General features: G+C 41.2%; 4 protein-coding genes across 4 annotated transcripts; all 4 read right to left on the reverse strand.

The window, feature by feature from the left end:
* Window positions 1–2756: 2756 nt before the first annotated feature.
* Window positions 2757–4200, reverse strand: LOC146578731 (butyrophilin subfamily 2 member A2-like). The gene has a single exon (XM_085267839.1). It carries the CDS (start codon window positions 4198–4200, stop codon window positions 3592–3594), a length of 609 nt encoding a protein of 202 aa, XP_085123965.1. The 3' UTR covers window positions 2757–3591.
* A 2740-nt stretch (window positions 4201–6940) lies between these two features.
* LOC146578732 (butyrophilin subfamily 2 member A2-like) lies at window positions 6941–8403 on the reverse strand. Its single transcript, XM_085267841.1, has one exon. The coding sequence runs from the start codon at window positions 8401–8403 to the stop codon at window positions 7795–7797; it is 609 nt and encodes a 202-aa protein (XP_085123967.1). The 3' UTR covers window positions 6941–7794.
* A 2744-nt stretch (window positions 8404–11147) lies between these two features.
* On the reverse strand, window positions 11148–12610 carry LOC146578733 (uncharacterized). Its single transcript, XM_085267842.1, has one exon. It carries the CDS (start codon window positions 12608–12610, stop codon window positions 12002–12004), a length of 609 nt encoding a protein of 202 aa, XP_085123968.1. The 3' UTR covers window positions 11148–12001.
* A 4425-nt stretch (window positions 12611–17035) lies between these two features.
* Window positions 17036–18858, reverse strand: LOC146578734 (E3 SUMO-protein ligase ZBED1-like). The gene is made up of 2 exons (XM_085268880.1): window positions 18119–18858; window positions 17036–17920 (listed from the first exon to the last, which is right to left on the reverse strand). Exons 1-2 carry the CDS (start codon window positions 18812–18814, stop codon window positions 17450–17452), a joined length of 1167 nt encoding a protein of 388 aa, XP_085125006.1. The 5' UTR covers window positions 18815–18858; the 3' UTR covers window positions 17036–17449.
* Between the last annotated feature and the right edge of the window lie 2555 nt (window positions 18859–21413).

Raw genomic sequence — 21413 nt, forward strand, 5'->3', positions numbered from 1 at the left:
TCGAGCGGAGAGCAAAGAGGTGTCTCATACATGCTGCTCACACATGCAACATTAATAAACGGAAATTTCTCGGGACCGCTCAGCTTCGGGAATAGCGGCTTGTCTGTTTTGCCTCACACGAAGCTGAAAACACTTCAGCAGCCTCTCTCAGCTTCGGTGTGGACACATCGGCTCTTATGTGCCCAAGTTTTTCTTCAGCCTCTGACGGTAAGTTGAAACCTCTTTACCCACTGAGAGGCTGTGTTTAAGGGCTTCAGCAGACTTGTTCAGGTATTGTTCTCTAGTCCTGCTGAACCCTTAAACACAATTCTTTTCAGATGGGTTCCACTTCGACTTTTGCTCATTTCACTGTAGTTTATATGATTTTTGGTTTTCAGTCTTAGCTTAGAGGCCCTAATTAAAAATCGTATCCACACCAAAGACAGAGACACGACTTTGGCAGCTTTCTTCCCGTTTTGCCACACAGATTTCGGTCTTTTTTGGGGGGTGGGGGGTTCTCAACCTAGTTTTTTCACTTTTTCAACTTTTCTGGATACGGTTCTTACAGTTTTCTCAACCTTTGATTTCGTTTTGGACATTTTCCAATATTCTGTCTCTTTTTGGGCAATCGCTTTACACGTTTTTGTTTTTGCTGTTGTTTTTTTGTCTGTTTTTTTTACAGTTTTTACACTTTTCTAACCTTTTTTCTATTTTTGGAGAAGCATTTCACACTTTTTTGCTGTTTTTTTTAAACACTGTTTTTTAACTTTTTGAACAGTTTTTACGCTTCTTCACCTTTTGTGAACAGGGATTTTAGACTTTTTCCAACTTTTTTTTCTTTTTTTTTTTCTTATGATCTTTTCCGGGTTTTTTTTTTAAACAAAGTTTTTCCTCTTTTCTCCCTTTCAACAGTTTTTACACTTCTTCGCTGATTGTGGACACAGATTTTCCTGAACCTCTCTGTTTTTGCACTCTGGTTTTTACAGTTTCTTGTGTGTGTAAAAAGCAAATAAAAAATGTGTTTGTGAACCGAATTTCCCAGAGGAACCCACCCGAGGAATTGATAAAGTTTTATCTTATCTCTCTCTCTCTCAGGTTATTGCAGTCTGAAATGTAAAGTGAAACTTTATTTGATTACATTGTGTGAATGTTCAGGCATTAATACTTTTTGGAAAGCTGAATTGAAAGAATAAAAAGTAAATGTGAAAAGTGTCACTTATCGTGCTGTTTCTTCTTACATTTAGAGTCTCTTTGTTGACGTGATCAAATAAACTGCTGAAGTCTGAGTAGTTTTAAAAGGGAAAAATTGGTTTTAAAGGGATTCTGCTAAAGTGAATGAAATGCTAATGAACCGAATAAAGGCATGAAATGACCTTTGTCTTAGTTAAAAGTGGGTGAAAGGTCAGAGATGGAGAGGATAATAAGGTGGGGCTGAAGATCAGTGAATCTTATGTCAAAACCTATTTGGTTGACTTGATATTAGAGGGAGAGCAAGAGAATGGGATGTGAATGGGGTAAAGTATAAACTTGGATGCCCAGAGGTGTTCATCATCATCATCGTCACGATCGAGAGGGGAGCTGCCATAAGAGGTGTGACTCAGAATTGGCCTGCAGGGCTACTCAGGTTTCTTCGTATCAGGCCAAGCAGCAAAGACTCCTGTGCAACAAGGCAGTCAGGCTGGGTGAGTCCTCTCACCCACCTCAGCTCCAGAACCCTGCATTATCTACTGCGTGAGATTCATCGGCTCAGGGATCAAGACGTTGTTTGTCAGAGAGCTGAAATCAGCTTCCTGTGAAGGAGTTTGGTGGGCCTACCGATCAAAAGCACACAAAGTCTCTTCTGGGTCAAATTTGTTTTGTAGCTATTGAGATCAGCTTTAGATGAACCAGTGTGGCTCAAATAAAAGAAGATGGGGGTTTGAGGGAGTGTTGAAACTATACATGCCATGTCTGTGTGTGGTGACAGAAGTCAAGGAGACCTGGATTCAGCTTTGAAAACATATTCTGAGACATGTTTGTCAGATGGATGGAAAGATCATCGTCACGTGGTTCTCAGTGACTGATCGTGACTCATGCTTTCGGGTGGATTGAGACATCTGGGATGTTCCTGTGAGTCAGTAACAGAGAAAAACAGGAGTGGGCCTCTCAGTGTGTCCACACGCTGCTGTCTGCATTACACTGAGTGATAAATTCACCTACTCTGTGAACATAAAGCAGAAACAAGAAGAAACTTCAACATATTATCCTGTCACAGAGGAAGCTCTCTGTCAAACCTTATTCCTGCTTCAGACTGTGGTGGCAGAGCTGTAGCAGCTACACTCTTTGATCAGAGCTTCATGTTGTCTCTGATTACAGTAACAGGTCCAACGTGAGAGACTGGGTGGGTTTTCCTTTTTAATATATATTACCAACCCCCAAGAACATCCCAAATCTCTCAATCCACCTGAAAGCATGAGTCATGATTAGTGGGTGCCTGCGTGACGATCCGCTACAGTCGGTGTACAGTGGTTTTGAAAAGTATTCCCCATTTCCAGAGTTCTTTTAAAAAAAAAAATTTTTTTTATACATTTACATTGTTCGGAACATCAGATAAACGTAATTATTAGACAAAGATATCTCAAGGAGCACTTGGTTTAAATGCAGTTTTTCTGTACAATCAGAAAACAATTTTCAAATTGACTCCTACAGAATCGACCCCAAGCATGAAGGGTGCTAACAAAGACAACAAAAAATAACACATGAAGCAGAAGCAAACCAGTCAAGTGATGATTGTCACATTTATTCTCTTTATTCTTTTACATTTTGAATGAAAAACATGAATAAAATCCTAAACAAGTAATGAAACAGTCTCATCAAAGCTTCAAGCTGCATTCATCAGCAAATGTGCATCATAAGTGTCTCAACCATTCATATTTGATTTAAAAACACAACTTTTACATCACGATGTGAAAGTATTCCTAAAGGAGTTGCTGCAGTTTGTCTAATACTTTAGTTACATTTGACTTTATTGTGAAGGAAAATTTGATAATCCACAAATAATCATTTACAACAATATATTCTGCTTTAAATCTTTACAACTCACAACAGAGAACACAATAAAACTAATAACTGCTGCACACTGACACGTTCGTGTAATTTCCTGGGTTATCTGACAGTTATTGAATCCTTTAAAATGGAAAATAACAAAGTGGTACAAATAAATAATAATCTGAAACCGAGAAACTGATGTTTTACACATTAGTGTAGAAACATCTGGATTATCAGCCTGCAAAGACAAATAATCAGCTGGACTGAGTCAGAGAAGAGACCTGCTGATGTTTCCAACATGAAGCTTGTGTTGGACAGAACAGTTCATTCTCACTGAGGCTGGGTTCAGTAACAGCTGCTTAAAGTTTGGCTCAGCTGAGTACTTTCTGCTCCTATTGGTCAGTCTCATAGACAATAGGGGAAAAATATTTACAGTAAATGTACTCGTCAGCCCGCAGGATGATGAAGTCCTTCCTGTAGTGTCAGAGTGAAATCAGTGGTCTGTGTGGAGTGTTGCTGAATGCTGTCTGTCTCTGCTCAGCAGCAGGAGACTCAAAGTTCATCTGCAAAACGCTCTGAGACATTTCAGACAGTCTGCAGTTCAGCAGGAGGACGCTCTGAATCCTGACTCTGTCCATGTGTTCTGTAGGTCAGAAAAGCAACAACAGCAACAACAACAAGCACAACACAAAGTGACGCGCTCGCTATCAGTCCAGCACGTCCTCTTCTGACTCCGTCCCCTCTCAGTCCTCCTGGTTGATCTTCTAGCAGAAACAGGTGTGAGGTGCAGATAGATTCCCACGAGCGTGTTTCTTCCATGAAGACGCGACACTCGTACGTTCCAGCATCCGCAGTCGTCACATTCTCCAGAATCAAAGACACGTCTCCATCCTTCATGTGTCTGTCCTGCAGAGCCACCCGCTTCTTAAAAGATGGATGCTGCTTGGTGGTATCAAAGTGCTCGTCCCGGTACAAGAGCACATATTCTTCTCCCAGATCAGCTCTGCTCCAGTTCACAACTATGAACTTGTTGTTTGGAGCTCGACATGTCAGAGTGACGTTGTTTCCAGACTCAGCTGGGACTTTTTTGTCACGTGTGTGTGAAGAACCGCTGAGCTCGCCTTCAGCAGTGCAAGCCAGGACGCATGCGCAGAGCACGCCCCCGAACAGTGACGTAATTCGGAGTGTAGCCATTCGAGCGGAGAGCAAAGAGGTGTCTCATACATGCTGCTCACACATGCAACATTAATAAACTGAAATTTCTCGGGACCGCTCAGCTTCGGGAATAGCGGCTTGTCTGTTTTGCCTCACACGAAGCTGAAAACACTTCAGCAGCCTCTCTCAGCTTCGGTGTGGACACATCGGCTCTTATGTGCCCAAGTTTTTCTTCAGCCTCTGACGGTAAGTTGAAACCTCTTTACCCACTGAGAGGCTGTGTTTAAGGGCTTCAGCAGACTTGTTCAGGTATTGTTCTCTAGTCCTGCTGAACCCTTAAACACAATTCTTTTCAGATGGGTTCCACTTCGACTTTTGCTCATTTCACTGTAGTTTATATGATTTTTGGTTTTCAGTCTTAGCTTGGAGGCCCTAATTAAAAACCGTATCCACACCAAAGACGGAGACACGACTTTGGCAGCTTTCTTCCCGTTTTGCCACACAGATTTCGGTCTTTTTTGGGGGGTGGGGGGGTTCTCAACCTAGTTTTTTCACTTTTTCAACTTTTCTGGATACGGTTCTTACAGTTTTCTCAACCTTTGATTTCGTTTTGGACATTTTCCAATATTCTGTCTCTTTTTGGGCAATCGCTTTACACGTTTTTGTTTTTGCTGTTGTTTTTTTGTCTGTTTTTTTACAGTTTTTACACTTTTCTAACCTTTTTTCTATTTTTGGAGAAGCATTTCACACTTTTTTGCTGTTTTTTTTAAAACACTGTTTTTTCACTTTTTGAACAGTTTTTACGCTTCTTCACCTTTTGTGAACAGGGATTTTAGACTTTTTCCAACTTTTTTTCTTTTTTTTTTTCTTACGATCTTTTCCGGGGTTTTTTTTTAAACAAAGTTTTTCCTCTTTTCTCCCTTTCAACAGTTTTTACACTTCTTCGCTGATTGTGGACACAGATTTTCCTGAACCTCTGTTTTTGCGCTCTGGGTTTTACAGTTTCTTGTGTGTGTAAAAAGCAAATAAAAAAATGTGTTTGTGAACCGAATTTCCCAGAGGAACCCACCCGAGGAATTGATAAAGTTTTATCTTATCTCTCTCTCTCTCTCAGGTTATTGCAGTCTGAAATGTAAAGTGAAACTTTATTTGATTACATTGTGTGAATGTTCAGGCATTAATACTTTTTGGAAAGCTGAATTGAAAGAATAAAAAGTAAATGTGAAAAGTGTCACTTATCGTGCTGTTTCTTCTTACATTTAGAGTCTCTTTGTTGACGTGATCAAATAAACTGCTGAAGTCTGAGTAGTTTTAAAAGGGAAAAATTGGTTTTAAAGGGATTCTGCTAAAGTGAATGAAATGCTAATGAACCGAATAAAGGCATGAAATGACCTTTGTCTTAGTTAAAAGTGGGTGAAAGGTCAGAGATGGAGAGGATAATAAGGTGGGGCTGAAGATCAGTGAATCTTATGTCAAAACCTAATTGGTTGACTTGATATTAGAGGGAGAGCAAGAGAATGGGATGTGAATGGGGTAAAGTATAAACTTGGATGCCCAGAGGTGTTCATCATCATCATCGTCACGATCGAGAGGGGAGCTGCCATAAGAGGTGTGACTCAGAATTGGCCTGCAGGGCTACTCAGGTTTCTTCGTATCAGGCCAAGCAGCAAAGACTCCTGTGCAACAAGGCAGTCAGGCTGGGCGAGTCCTCTCACCCACCTCAGCTCCAGAACCCTGCATTATCTACTGCGTGAGATTCATCGGATCAGGGATCAAGACGTTGTTTGTCAGAGAGCTGAAATCAGCTTCCTGTGAAGGAGTTTGGTGGGCCTACCGATCAAAAGCACACAAAGTCTCTTCTGGGTCAAATTTGTTTTGTAGCTATTGAGATCAGCTTTAGATGAACCAGTGTGGCTCAAATAAAAGAAGATGGGGGTTTGAGGGAGTGTTGAAACTATACATGCCATGTCTGTGTGTGGTGACAGAAGTCAAGGAGACCTGGATTCAGCTTTGAAAACATATTCTGAGACATGTTTGTCAGATGGATGGAAAGATCATCGTCACGTGGTTCTCAGTGACTGATCGTGACTCATGCTTTCGGGTGGATTGAGCCATCTGGGATGTTCCTGTGAGTCAGTAACAGAGAAAAACAGGAGTGGGCCTCTCAGTGTGTCCACACGCTGCTGTCTGCATTACACTGAGTGATAAATTCACCTACTCTGTGAACATAAAGCAGAAACAAGAAGAAACTTCAACATATTATCCTGTCACAGAGGAAGCTCTCTGTCAAACCTTATTCCTGCTTCAGACTGTGGTGGCAGAGCTGTAGCAGCTACACTCTTTGATCAGAGCTTCATGTTGTCTCTGATTACAGTAACAGGTCCAACGTGAGAGACTGGGTGGGTTTTCCTTTTTAATATATATTACCAACCCCCAGGAACATCCCAAATCTCTCAATCCACCTGAAAGCATGAGTCATGATTAGTGGGTGCCTGCGTGACGATCCACTACAGTCGGTGGAGTACAGTGGTTTTGAAAAGTATTCCCCATTTCCAGAGTTCTTTTAAAAAAAAAATTTTTTTTATACATTTACATTGTTCGGAACATCAGATAAACGTAATTATTAGACAAAGATATCTCAAGGAGCACTTGGTTTAAATGCAGTTTTTCTGTACAATCAGAAAACAATTTTCAAATTGACTCCTACAGAATCGACCCCAAGCATGAAGGGTGCTAACAAAGACAACAAAAAATAACACATGAAGCAGAAGCAAACCAGTCAAGTGATGATTGTCACATTTATTCTCTTTATTCTTTTACATTTTGAATGAAAAACATGAATAAAATCTTAAACAAGTAATGAAACAGTCTCATCAAAGCTTCAAGCTGCATTCATCAGCAAATGTGCATCATAAGTGTCTCAACCATTCATATTTGATTTAAAAACACAACTTTTACATCAGGATGTGAAAGTATTCCTAAAGGAGTTGCTGCAGTTTGTCTAATACTTTAGTTACATTTGACTTTATTGTGAAGGAAAATTTGATAATCCACAAATAATCATTTACAACAATATATTCTGCTTTAAATCTTTACAACTCACAACAGAGAACACAATAAAACTAATAACTGCTGCACACTGACACGTTCGTGTAATTTCCTGGGTTATCTGACAGTTATTGAATCCTTTAAAATGGAAAATAACAAAGTGGTACAAATAAATAATAATCTGAAACCGAGAAACTGATGTTTTACACATTAGTGTAGAAACATCGGGATTATCAGCCTGCAAAGACAAATAATCAGCTGGACTGAGTCAGAGAAGAGACCTGCTGATGTTTCCAACATGAAGCTTGTGTTGGACAGAACAGTTCATTCTCACTGAGGCTGGGTTCAGTAACAGCTGCTTAAAGTTTGGCTCAGCTGAGTACTTTCTGCTCCTATTGGTCAGTCTCATAGACAATAGGGGAAAAATATTTACAGTAAATGTACTCGTCAGCCCGCAGGATGATGAAGTCCTTCCTGTAGTGTCAGAGTGAAATCAGTGGTCTGTGTGGAGTGTTGCTGAATGCTGTCTGTCTCTGCTCAGCAGCAGGAGACTCAAAGTTCATCTGCAAAACGCTCTGAGACATTTCAGACAGTCTGCAGTTCAGCAGGAGGACGCTCTGAATCCTGACTCTGTCCATGTGTTCTGTAGGTCAGAAAAGCAACAACAGCAACAACAACAAGCACAACACAAAGTGACGCGCTCGCTATCAGTCCAGCACGTCCTCTTCTGACTCCGTCCCCTCTCAGTCCTCCTGGTTGATCTTCTAGCAGAAACAGGTGTGAGGTGCAGATAGATTCCCACGAGCGTGTTTCTTCCATGAAGACGCGACACTCGTACGTTCCAGCATCCGCAGTCGTCGCATTCTCCAGAATCAAAGACACGTCTCCATCCTTCATGTGTCTGTCCTGCAGAGCCACCCGCTTCTTAAAAGATGGATGCTGCTTGGTGGTATCAAAGTGCTCGTCCCGGTACAAGAGCACATATTCTTCTCCCAGATCAGCTCTGCTCCAGTTCACAACTATGAACTTGTTGTTTGGAGCTCGACATGTCAGAGTGACGTTGTTTCCAGACTCAGCTGGGACTTTTTTGTCACGTGTGTGTGAAGAACCGCTGAGCTCGCCTTCAGCAGTGCAAGCCAGGACGCATGCGCAGAGCACGCCCCCGAACAGTGACGTAATTCGGAGTGTAGCCATTCGAGCGGAGAGCAAAGAGGTGTCTCATACATGCTGCTCACACATGCAACATTAATAAACGGAAATTTCTCGGGACCGCTCAGCTTCGGGAATAGCGGCTTGTCTGTTTTGCCTCACACGAAGCTGAAAACACTTCAGCAGCCTGTCTCTCAGCTTCGGTGTGGACACATCGGCTCTTATGTGCCCAAGTTTTTCTTCAGCCTCTGACGGTAAGTTGAAAACTCTTTACCCACTGAGAGGCTGTGTTTAAGGGCTTCAGCAGACTTGTTCAGGTATTGTTCTCTAGTCCTGCTGAACCCTTAAACACAATTCTTTTCAGATGGGTTCCACTTCGACTTTTGCTCATTTCACTGTAGTTTATATGATTTTTGGTTTTCAGTCTTAGCTTGGAGGCCCTAATTAAAAATCGTATCCACACCAAAGACGGAGACACGACTTTGGCAGCTTTCTTCCCGTTTTGCCACACAGATTTCGGTCTTTTTTGGGGGGTGGGGGGGTTCTCAACCTAGTTTTTTCACTTTTTCAACTTTTCTGGATACGGTTCTTACAGTTTTCTCAACCTTTGATTTCGTTTTGGACATTTTCCAATATTCTGTCTCTTTTTGGGCAATCGCTTTACACGTTTTTGTTTTTGCTGTTGTTTTTTTGTCTGTTTTTTTTACAGTTTTTACACTTTTCTAACCTTTTTTCTATTTTTGGAGAAGCATTTCACACTTTTTTGCTGTTTTTTTTTAAACACTGTTTTTTCACTTTTTGAACAGTTTTTACGCTTCTTCACCTTTTGTGAACAGGGATTTTAGACTTTTTCCAACTTTTTTTCTTTTTTTTTTTCTTACGATCTTTTCCGGGGTTTTTTTTTAAACAAAGTTTTTCCTCTTTTCTCCCTTTCAACAGTTTTTACACTTCTTCGCTGATTGTGGACACAGATTTTCCTGAACCTCTGTTTTTGCGCTCTGGGTTTTACAGTTTCTTGTGTGTGTAAAAAGCAAATAAAAAAATGTGTTTGTGAACCGAATTTCCCAGAGGAACCCACCCGAGGAATTGATAAAGTTTTATCTTATCTCTCTCTCTCTCTCAGGTTATTGCAGTCTGAAATGTAAAGTGAAACTTTATTTGATTACATTGTGTGAATGTTCAGGCATTAATACTTTTTGGAAAGCTGAATTGAAAGAATAAAAAGTAAATGTGAAAAGTGTCACTTATCGTGCTGTTTCTTCTTACATTTAGAGTCTCTTTGTTGACGTGATCAAATAAACTGCTGAAGTCTGAGTAGTTTTAAAAGGGAAAAATTGGTTTTAAAGGGATTCTGCTAAAGTGAATGAAATGCTAATGAACCGAATAAAGGCATGAAATGACCTTTGTCTTAGTTAAAAGTGGGTGAAAGGTCAGAGATGGAGAGGATAATAAGGTGGGGCTGAAGATCAGTGAATCTTATGTCAAAACCTATTTGGTTGACTTGATATTAGAGGGAGAGCAAGAGAATGGGATGTGAATGGGGTAAAGTATAAAGTTGGATGCCCAGAGGTGTTCATCATCGTCATCGTCACGATCGAGAGGGGAGCTGCCATAAGAGGTGTGACTCAGAATTGGCCTGCAGGGCTACTCAGGTTTCTTCGTATCAGGCCAAGCAGCAAAGACTCCTGTGCAACAAGGCAGTCAGGCTGGGCGAGTCCTCTCACCCACCTCAGCTCCAGAACCCTGCATTATCTACTGCGTGAGATTCATCGGATCAGGGATCAAGACGTTGTTTGTCAGAGAGCTGAAATCAGCTTCCTGTGAAGGAGTTTGGTGGGCCTACCGATCAAAAGCACACAAAGTCTCTTCTGGGTCAAATTTGTTTTGTAGCTATTGAGATCAGCTTTAGATGAACCAGTGTGGCTCAAATAAAAGAAGATGGGGGTTTGAGGGAGTGTTGAAACTATACATGCCATGTCTGTGTGTGGTGACAGAAGTCAAGGAGACCTGGATTCAGCTTTGAAAACATATTCTGAGACATGTTTGTCAGATGGATGGAAAGATCATCGTCACGTGGTTCTCAGTGACTGATCGTGACTCATGCTTTCGGGTGGATTGAGACATCTGGGATGTTCCTGTGAGTCAGTAACAGAGAAAAACAGGAGTGGGCCTCTCAGTGTGTCCACACGCTGCTGTCTGCATTACACTGAGTGATAAATTCACCTACTCTGTGAACATAAAGCAGAAACAAGAAGAAACTTCAACATATTATCCTGTCACAGAGGAAGCTCTCTGTCAAACCTTATTCCTGCTTCAGACTGTGGTGGCAGAGCTGTAGCAGCTACACTCTTTGATCAGAGCTTCATGTTGTCTCTGATTACAGTAACAGGTCCAACGTGAGAGACTGGGTGGGTTTTCCTTTTTAATATATATTACCAACCCCCAGGAACATCCCAAATCTCTCAATCCACCTGAAAGCATGAGTCATGATTAGTGGGTGCCTGCGTGACGATCCACTACAGTTGGTGGAGTACAGTGGTTTTGAAAAGTATTCCCCATTTCCAGAGTTCTTTTAAAAAAAATTTTTTTTTTTATACATTTACATTGTTCGGAACATCAGATAAACGTAATTATTAGACAAAGATATCTCAAGGAGCACTTGGTTTAAATGCAGTTTTTCTGTACAATCAGAAAACAATTGTCAAATTGACTCCTACAGAATCGACCCCAAGCATGAAGGGTGCTAACAAAGACAACAAAAAATAACACATGAAGCAGAAGCAAACCAGTCAAGTGATGATTGTCACATTTATTCTCTTTATTCTTTTACATTTTGAATGAAAAACATGAATAAAATCTTAAACAAGTAATGAAACAGTCTCATCAAAGCTTCAAGCTGCATTCATCAGCAAATGTGCATCATAAGTGTCTCAACCATTCATATTTGATTTAAAAACACAACTTTTACATCAGGATGTGAAAGTATTCCTAAAGGAGTTGCTGCAGTTTGTCTAATACTTTAGTTACATTTGACTTTATTGTGAAGGAAAATTTGATAATCCACAAATAATCATTTACAACAATATATTCTGCTTTAAATCTTTACAACTCACAACAGAGAACACAATAAAACTAATAACTGCTGCACACTGACACGTTCGTGTAATTTCCTGGGTTATCTGACAGTTATTGAATCCTTTAAAATGGAAAATAACAAAGTGGTACAAATAAATAATAATCTGAAACCGAGAAACTGATGTTTTACACATTAGTGTAGAAACATCGGGATTATCAGCCTGCAAAGACAAATAATCAGCTGGACTGAGTCAGAGAAGAGACCTGCTGATGTTTCCAACATGAAGCTTGTGTTGGACAGAACAGTTCATTCTCACTGAGGCTGGGTTCAGTAACAGCTGCTTAAAGTTTGGCTCAGCTGAGTACTTTCTGCTCCTATTGGTCAGTCTCATAGACAATAGGGGAAAAATATTTACAGTAAATGTACTCGTCAGCCCGCAGGATGATGAAGTCCTTCCTGTAGTGTCAGAGTGAAATCAGTGGTCTGTGTGGAGTGTTGCTGAATGCTGTCTGTCTCTGCTCAGCAGCAGGAGACTCAAAGTTCATCTGCAAAACGCTCTGAGACATTTCAGACAGTCTGCAGTTCAGCAGGAGGACGCTCTGAATCCTGACTCTGTCCATGTGTTCTGTAGGTCAGAAAAGCAACAACAGCAACAACAACAAGCACAACACAAAGTGACGCGCTCGCTATCAGTCCAGCACGTCCTCTTCTGACTCCGTCCCCTCTCAGTCCTCCTGGTTGATCTTCTAGCAGAAACAGGTGTGAGGTGCAGATAGATTCCCACGAGCGTGTTTCTTCCATGAAGACGCGACACTCGTACGTTCCAGCATCCGCAGTCGTCGCATTGTCCAGAATCAAAGACACGTCTCCATCCTTCATGTGTCTGTCCTGCAGAGCCACCCGCTTCTTAAAAGATGGATGCTGCTTGGTGGTATCAAAGTGCTCGTCCCGGTACAAGAGCACATATTCTTCTCCCAGATCAGCTCTGCTCCAGTTCACAACTATGAACTTGTTGTTTGGAGCTCGACATGTCAGAGTGACGTTGTTTCCAGACTCAGCTGGGACTTTTTTGTCACGTGTGTGTGAAGAACCGCTGAGCTCGCCTTCAGCAGTGCAAGCCAGGACGCATGCGCAGAGCACGCCCCCGAACAGTGACGTAATTCGGAGTGTAGCCATTCGAGCGGAGAGCAAAGAGGTGTCTCATACATGCTGCTCACACATGCAACATTAATAAACGGAAATTTCTCGGGACCGCTCAGCTTCGGGAATAGCGGCTTGTCTGTTTTGCCTCACACGAAGCTGAAAACACTTCAGCAGCCTGTCTCTCAGCTTCGGTGTGGACACATCGGCTCTTATGTGCCCAAGTTTTTCTTCAGCCTCTGACGGTAAGTTGAAAACTCTTTACCCACTGAGAGGCTGTGTTTAAGGGCTTCAGCAGACTTGTTCAGGTATTGTTCTCTAGTCCTGCTGAACCCTTAAACACAATTCTTTTCAGATGGGTTCCACTTCGACTTTTGCTCATTTCACTGTAGTTTATATGATTTTTGGTTTTCAGTCTTAGCTTGGAGGCCCTAATTAAAAATCGTATCCACACCAAAGACGGAGACACGACTTTGGCAGCTTTCTTCCCGTTTTGCCACACAGATTTCGGTCTTTTTTGGGGGGTGGGGGGGTTCTCAACCTAGTTTTTTCACTTTTTCAACTTTTCTGGATACGGTTCTTACAGTTTTCTCAACCTTTGATTTCGTTTTGGACATTTTCCAATATTCTGTCTCTTTTTGGGCAATCGCTTTACACGTTTTTGTTTTTGCTGTTGTTTTTTTGTCTGTTTTTTTTACAGTTTTTACACTTTTCTAACCTTTTTTCTATTTTTGGAGAAGCATTTCACACTTTTTTGCTGTTTTTTTTTAAACACTGTTTTTTCACTTTTTGAACAGTTTTTACGCTTCTTCACCTTTTGTGAACAGGGATTTTAGACTTTTTCCAACTTTTTTTCTTTTTTTTTTTCTTACGATCTTTTCCGGGGTTTTTTTTTAAACAAAGTTTTTCCTCTTTTCTCCCTTTCAACAGTTTTTACACTTCTTCGCTGATTGTGGACACAGATTTTCCTGAACCTCTGTTTTTGCGCTCTGGGTTTTACAGTTTCTTGTGTGTGTAAAAAGCAAATAAAAAAATGTGTTTGTGAACCGAATTTCCCAGAGGAACCCACCCGAGGAATTGATAAAGTTTTATCTTATCTCTCTCTCTCTCTCAGGTTATTGCAGTCTGAAATGTAAAGTGAAACTTTATTTGATTACATTGTGTGAATGTTCAGGCATTAATACTTTTTGGAAAGCTGAATTGAAAGAATAAAAAGTAAATGTGAAAAGTGTCACTTATCGTGCTGTTTCTTCTTACATTTAGAGTCTCTTTGTTGACGTGATCAAATAAACTGCTGAAGTCTGAGTAGTTTTAAAAGGGAAAAATTGGTTTTAAAGGGATTCTGCTAAAGTGAATGAAATGCTAATGAACCGAATAAAGGCATGAAATGACCTTTGTCTTAGTTAAAAGTGGGTGAAAGGTCAGAGATGGAGAGGATAATAAGGTGGGGCTGAAGATCAGTGAATCTTATGTCAAAACCTATTTGGTTGACTTGATATTAGAGGGAGAGCAAGAGAATGGGATGTGAATGGGGTAAAGTATAAAGTTGGATGCCCAGAGGTGTTCATCATCGTCATCGTCACGATCGAGAGGGGAGCTGCCATAAGAGGTGTGACTCAGAATTGGCCTGCAGGGCTACTCAGGTTTCTTCGTATCAGGCCAAGCAGCAAAGACTCCTGTGCAACAAGGCAGTCAGGCTGGGCGAGTCCTCTCACCCACCTCAGCTCCAGAACCCTGCATTATCTACTGCGTGAGATTCATCGGATCAGGGATCAAGACGTTGTTTGTCAGAGAGCTGAAATCAGCTTCCTGTGAAGGAGTTTGGTGGGCCTACCGATCAAAAGCACACAAAGTCTCTTCTGGGTCAAATTTGTTTTGTAGCTATTGAGATCAGCTTTAGATGAACCAGTGTGGCTCAAATAAAAGAAGATGGGGGTTTGAGGGAGTGTTGAAACTATACATGCCATGTCTGTGTGTGGTGACAGAAGTCAAGGAGACCTGGATTCAGCTTTGAAAACATATTCTGAGACATGTTTGTCAGATGGATGGAAAGATCATCGTCACGTGGTTCTCAGTGACTGATCGTGACTCATGCTTTCGGGTGGATTGAGACATCTGGGATGTTCCTGTGAGTCAGTAACAGAGAAAAACAGGAGTGGGCCTCTCAGTGTGTCCACACTATAATTGACTGAGACAGGACTCTTCCAGACACCCTAAACCAAGGCACAATGTACATTCCAAATTCCTTTAATTTTATATATATATATAATGTTCTTCCTCTACCCCCCCCCCCCCCCCCCCCCATTTTTGCACATGTCGAGGAGCGTGTCAGGTTACATTTCACTGTGTGTTATACTTGTATAACTATGCATGTGACAAATAAAGAACCTTGAACACGCTGCTGTCTGCATTACACTGAGTGATAAATTCACCTACTCTGTGAACATAAAGTAGAAACAAGAAGAAACTTCAACATATTATCCTGTCACAGAGGAAGCTCTCTGTCAAACCTTATTCCTGCTTCAGACTGTGGTGGCAGAGCTGTAGCAGCTACACTCTTTGATCAGAGCTTCATGTTGTCTCTGATTACAGTAACAGGTCCAATGCGAGGGAGTGAAAGCCCAGATTATGTGTGTGTGCTTTGTTATGTATGGATGGATGGATGGATAGATAGATTACCAACTCACAGGAACATATCAAATACCACGTGATGATGATTATCTCCCATTTGTCTTGCAGATATATCTTAGCCTATATTTCATGTAGGTCTGGATCTTTAATGGATGTTTATGCCTGCATGTGTAGAGGATTGAAGTATTTAGCAAAGAAAACACAAAGTGACCATATAAGAGGGTTAAATTATTGTCAGTATGACTAAAATCTTATGTGCAAACTGACAGGTGTTTCTTACAATGTCAAAAATTGTATATATTTCACGTAATATGTCTTTTATTTCTTCTATTTTTAACATTTGGGAAAATTTAAGTCTGAAATCCAAATGAAACATATTTTAATAGTGTTTGTGTCCCACACTTTGACTGGATCACTGGCAGCTGATCAAGGTCAGTTTTCAGTCACACACATATTTATTTTACAGCTCCAACATATTGACACTGTTCCTGCAGTCCTCTGTAGGTGGCTATGGTAGCACTAAGACAACACTGCCACCTAGAGGTCAAACTGAAACATTTTTGTTTCTTCTTCTGCAAAGTTTGTAAGATTCAAAAGAAGATTAAAAAAAGTAACGTTTGTTTTGTAAGATGAACAATGTTACTGAGGAAGAAAAGTAGGAAAAAACAGCAGCTGGTGATAAACTGGACTCACTCAGACTGACACAAGTGCAAAAATATAAACAGAATTTTATAGTTTCTACTTGTGGCCACTTTATTAGGTATAAGATGCTTGATACATGTTCGGCGCCTTTTTTGTCACCTGAAACTTTGGAGGCTGTGCGCCCCAGGGCAGCTGTGGCTACAATGTAGCTTGCCATCGCCAGTGTGTGAATGTGTGTGTGAATGGGTGAATGACTGAATGTAGTGTAAAGCGCTTTGGGGTCCTATGGACTAGAAAAGCGCTATACAAATGCAGGCCATTTACCATAATAATTGGATTCAGCCTGCCGAGGCCTGGAGTTGTTCTAGTTGTTTCCTGGTCTAGTTGTTTGTCTCTCTGTGTCAGCCCTGTGAAGGTCCAGGATGTACCATGTCTCTCACTGTGACAGGAAATAATCCAATACTTTGATATGCAGGGCTGACACTTCAGTTTAACCCAAAACTAATTCTATGGATGTGAAGGAAGGTAACAACATGTTACCTGGCCAGTAAAACATGTCAAAAATTATCTTTCACCATCAGATCCTGAGTCGTCTATGTGCTAATGAAGATGATATTATTATGTTCTGTGAAGGCTGTTCGAGGCAACAGGTAGGCCTACAGGACAAAGTCAACGTTACGATTCACACTAGAGTTTTAGCTACTGATCGTTTTATTTATCATTAATTCTATTCACCTTCAGCTTTCGCTTTCAGGCCCATCCACCAAGCTGCTGCTGACTTCCCCTATATGCACTGAGCATTTATTTTCCACTCACCATTTTCACTTTTTCATTCTGCAGATGTTTACATATCTCAACTATGCTAGATAGTCTCTATTTTCTCTTCCACTGTTTGTGTTTGTTTCTTTACACCACCTCAAATATTCGTGCAAGATTGCTTCTCCTCCCTGGGCCTGGTTCCGCCATAGATTTATGAAGGGAGTTTGTCCTCCCCACTGCTTGCAGGTGCTTGCTTGTATATAAATAAACTTTCAATGTGGGATTTTTTTTATTCATGGTCATAACAACAATAACCAGTCACATCAAGAAAGTTTAGTTTGGACTTCATGACTTTTGTTCTGCACAACAGCAAAGCTGTATTCCAGTATTTACATAATCAATAGAGGTGGGAATCACCATACACCCCACGATACGATATTATCACAATACTTAACTCACGATACGATATTATTGCAGGTTTTTTTTAATATATATTTTTGCAATATTCTGGGTATTGCAATACAATATTTTGTGATTTATCACATATTTTTTCTACTGCAGATTTTGTCCATAAAGGTAAACTTAATCAATATTCATTTTATCTAATAATAAAGTCTCACACTCAGTCTTTCTCTCATGTCAGTCAGTTTTATTGCTGACAAAGTGAACGGTTTGTATAACAGTCTAGTAACCAACTTAACTGAACGTAACTATCTGGTACAATTATAGCTTAAAACAAAATATAATTTTACATTAAATAAAAAAAGTTTTAAATTTAAATAAAATAAAACATTTCTTAAATTAAAATAAGTAAACTGTCCTGTTTGTTGCTGCCCTAAAAAGTTAAACACATTTGGACAGTGAAGCAATGTCAGCATTCTTGCTCAGAAAAAGGAGCTGATCAACATGCTCTGAAGTCAGAGTGCTCCGTTTTGCTGTGACGATGTCTCCAGCGGTTGAGAAGACTCTTTCAGCCGAGACACTAGTACCTGGGATACAAAGGTATCTTTTTGCCAGCGTGGCCAGGAAAGGATAGACTTCCTCATGGGATTTCCACCAGCTTAGTGGGTCTTCTGTGAGTGCCAGTGATGTGACCTCCTGGTATCTTTTCACCTCCTCCTCAGCTGTGGCAGATAATGGTTTTGGTGGGGCTCCAACATCACCATAAGTCTGACCAAGCAAGTCTGTTAACCCACAAGACTTCCTCATCTTGGCTGGTATGAGAGGGGGTCTGGGATTTTGTTCAGTCTCGTCAGGTTTCTCATGATGTTCATGGGCTTCTGGCTCACAGATGGGCTGCTGCCTCTTTTCTTCCTGTAGAAAACCCACACACATACAGAGAGAGGGAGAAAATAAATATTTCATATCTTTTAGTATGCAGTAATATGTTAGCAAATTATAATTAATGTATTTAATTGTTAAATAGAATATTACCAATATGACAAAAATATCACCGATCTACTAATATTGTAAGTAAGTTATTTAAATTATAACACCAGAATGTTTGCTTACCTGAAGGGTTATAGCCTCAGCAACCACTCTGGCATAGGTTTCCTGTCTTTCCTCCAGTGACAGGAACGGCAGGGTTTTAAAGCGTGGGTCGAGAGCTGATGCTGTGTAGAGGGTGTTCCTCTCGACTGTGCTGGCATATCTCTTCTTAAGATCTTGACTGATACTTTGCTTGATGTTTCTGACCAGTGCTGTGTCACCAATGTTGTCTTGGGTGTTGTGCAACAGCTGTGCTAGCAGCGGTGCTACGACAGACAGAGTAGGATTCTTTTCCTCAGACATCACAGTAGTCGCGACTTGCATTGACTTCAAGGCCCGGACAATTTCTTCAGTGTTCCCAATATCCGTCTCATTTAGAGTAAAGATATCTGTGCTACTCTTTCTGACTTCGGGAGACAGCAGCGCTGCACAAATCGCAGGTTGTTGTTCAAGGAAACGCTGGAGCATGTCATAAGCACTGTTCCATCTCGTGCAGACGTCTGTCTTAAGCTTGTGAGTCAGGAGCTGTAACATTTTCTGTTTTTGCTCCAGAGCGTGGTTTGCCACTGTGCTTCTATTGAAAAACCCAGTTATGCGCCGCACTCTCCCTAAGACCCTGGCTACTGCAGGCAGGTTTAAGGCTCGTTGTGATGCCAGATTGAGCGTATGGGCGAAACACTTCACATGCAGATATCCCGCTAGCTGAGTGGCAATTGTCATATTAGAAGCATTGTCGGTGACAACCCCCAGATTTTTGTCGGCAATCCCCCATTCCTGTGCTGCATTTTGCAGGAGATTTGCAATGTTCGCTCCGGTGTGACTTTCATGTAATGTTCGAGTTTGGAGAACGTAAGACAGCAGTTGCCAGTCCGCTGTGAGATAATGAGCTGCTATAGTCACATATGAATCTACAGCCCGCGAGGTCCATGCGTCGCAAGTTAATGCAACCCTTTCTGCTGTGCTCAAACTTTCCTCAACTTTACGCTTCACATCTATGTAGATTGGGTACGGCTGTGTCCGCGAAAAAACGTCGTGATGGTATCACATACCTGGGTTCCAGCGTCTTGATCATGTAAGAAAAGCCCTAGTTTTCCACAATGTTGTAAGGACGCAGGTCTTTGCAGATGAAGTACGTGATAGATTGTGTTATTTTCTTAGCTCGCTCTGAATTGGGAGATAGCTTTGCTAAGCTAAGAGTGTCCAGCGTTGGCTGATTCAGAGCTAGCTTTCCCGTCCGTGGTTAATGCTATTTTTGGATGGTGCCGTGTAAGATGGGCCCTCATGTTCGTAGTATTCCCAGAGTACTTTATTTTCATACGACACACCTTGCAAATCCCGTGTGTCATATCCATCTCATTTGTTCCATCCTTGTTAAAAAATCCAAAGTACGTCCAGACGTTTGATTTAAACGCAGATGGCACTTTCCTGATCTCTTTTTCTTCCTCCATCTTTGTTTGATCAATTTTCCCATGTGCTGACCTAACCTCTGCTGACCTCACTAGAGAAAAGGTTCAACCGCACCATCTGGTGGACTGGAAGTTTTTGGAACAAAATATCGATGTCTGCTGTCCCTGTAGCGATACATTATTGGCAAACAAAATATCGTGATACTACGCAGTATCGATTTTTTCCCCCACCCCTAATAATCAAGTATTTATATTTCCATTTCATGGATCAGGAAGATGTGCAAAAGTTGTGATATCTCAGTTGCTTTCTCTTTCTCCTCTCTTGCTTAGCAGAAGTGCTTTAAATCACAAGATTTACTCACGCCCTCCTTCCCTCCCATGTTCTCAGGGCTGTTCGCAAAATACTTCTCTGTTTGGTTCAGACTGCAGACAGTTTTCTCTCCAGAGATAAATTCTCTTAAAGTCAGGTTTTTGGGTCTGATTTTCCAGGTTAGTGAAGAAGATTTTCAGCTCAGGCTACAAATCTGCAATCTGCTCTGTTAGTATTTAGTAAAACATAACTGCAAAAATTCATTGTGTGAATAAGAAGGGAAATTAAATGCATTTGACTCTAAATCACCGTTTAGGCCTGTCACTGTCAGACAGTAGAGAAATACTGAGTCGCCATGATGGTTTTGTGGTTGGAAGCTGTGCAGCAGATTGCAACACTTCCTGCACTCTGGATACAAAACAGAACCAGCTTCCTCGGTCATGTCTCTTCAGTGTTTCCCACAATCCTTTCTTAGAGATGTTTCAGAGTTGAGGCTAAATGACTCTGAAGTCTTCAAGACATCAACAAAATTCATCAGCTATATTTTTTATAATCAGTCTCTTCTTTAAATAGTAAATGATAAATGGTCTGTATTTGTACCCCAAAGCGCTTTACACTACATTCAGTCATCCACCCATTCACACACATTCACACACTGGTGATGGCAAGCTACATTGTAGCCAGAGCTGCCCTGGGGCGCACTGACAGAGGCGAGGCTGCTGGACACTGGCGCCACCGGGCCCTCTGACCACCACCAACTCAAAAACAGAGTCTCCCTGTTTTGCTGTTTTGTAGTGCTAGTTGTTGCACACTTGGATTAAAATGAATTGAAACCAGCGTGGCTTTGTGAGTTCGCCTTTACTGCATCTGCAAATATATACATTGACATAGCACAACTTTACACACTTTTGCAGTCTCACACAACTCTTATAGGCGCACTGCCTTATGGGTAGTCTTTAAACTCACTAATATTTCTTACAGTGTAACAATGAAATAAACATAAACAAAAGATAGTGTGATCCACCAGTCTATATCTGCTGTGATTACAGCCCGGTACAGGTATAAATCCACAAAAGTGCCACGAGGTTTCCGCACAAACTAATGAATTAGATCTAGCTGCTAATCGTTAGCATCACGGCTAATTCACATCGCTACCAATAACTTACACACTAATGACACATAGTGGGGATTAACGGCCAACTTTCCCACATTCTCTGCAACCCCGTGGACTCATCTGTAGATACATTTTAAGTTATTTACTAGTGATGTGACGTTCTGTATCGAGGCTTCGAAGCGTGTGTCGAGTAATGGAGGGGGCGTTTCCGCGAAGCGCGTATCGAGGCTTGCTTCATTTATGGGAGGAGCTGAAAATGATGACGTCCGAAGCCTCGCTGCCCGGCTGTACCACGTGACTGGTTCAGGAAGCGGTTCGAACTTTGCCGCAAATAATCATGTTCCATACTGCCAGCATAAATATACACAGTATACTGCCATCACTACAATATAGATGTTTTACACACTCCTTTTGTTGTTGACATTTACAGGCTGTGTGCAAAATGCCACACTCTTCAAATTCATGCCAACTAATATTTTTACGTCCAGT

The sequence above is a fragment of the Mchenga conophoros genome, linkage group LG3 (genome assembly GCF_057382185.1).
Source record: "Mchenga conophoros isolate Kocher_MC1m ecotype Shallow Benthic linkage group LG3, M_conophoros_male_GT1.1, whole genome shotgun sequence".
In the NCBI taxonomy this organism is placed as follows: domain Eukaryota; kingdom Metazoa; phylum Chordata; class Actinopteri; order Cichliformes; family Cichlidae; genus Mchenga; species Mchenga conophoros.

Bases quoted from the DNA above. Each gene is read 5' to 3' on its own strand.
- LOC146578733 (XM_085267842.1), bottom strand. From the start codon at position 12,610: ATGGCTACACTCCGAATTACGTCACTGTTCGGGGGCGTGCTCTGCGCA.
- LOC146578731 (XM_085267839.1), bottom strand. From the start codon at position 4,200: ATGGCTACACTCCGAATTACGTCACTGTTCGGGGGCGTGCTCTGCGCA.
- LOC146578732 (XM_085267841.1), bottom strand. From the start codon at position 8,403: ATGGCTACACTCCGAATTACGTCACTGTTCGGGGGCGTGCTCTGCGCA.
- LOC146578734 (XM_085268880.1), bottom strand. From the start codon at position 18,814: ATGACAATTGCCACTCAGCTAGCGGGATATCTGCATGTGAAGTGTTTC. The intron at 17,921-18,118 runs GTAAGCAAACAT...GGTTTTCTACAG, and splicing joins CTGAGGCTATAACCCTTCAG to GAAGAAAAGAGGCAGCAGCC.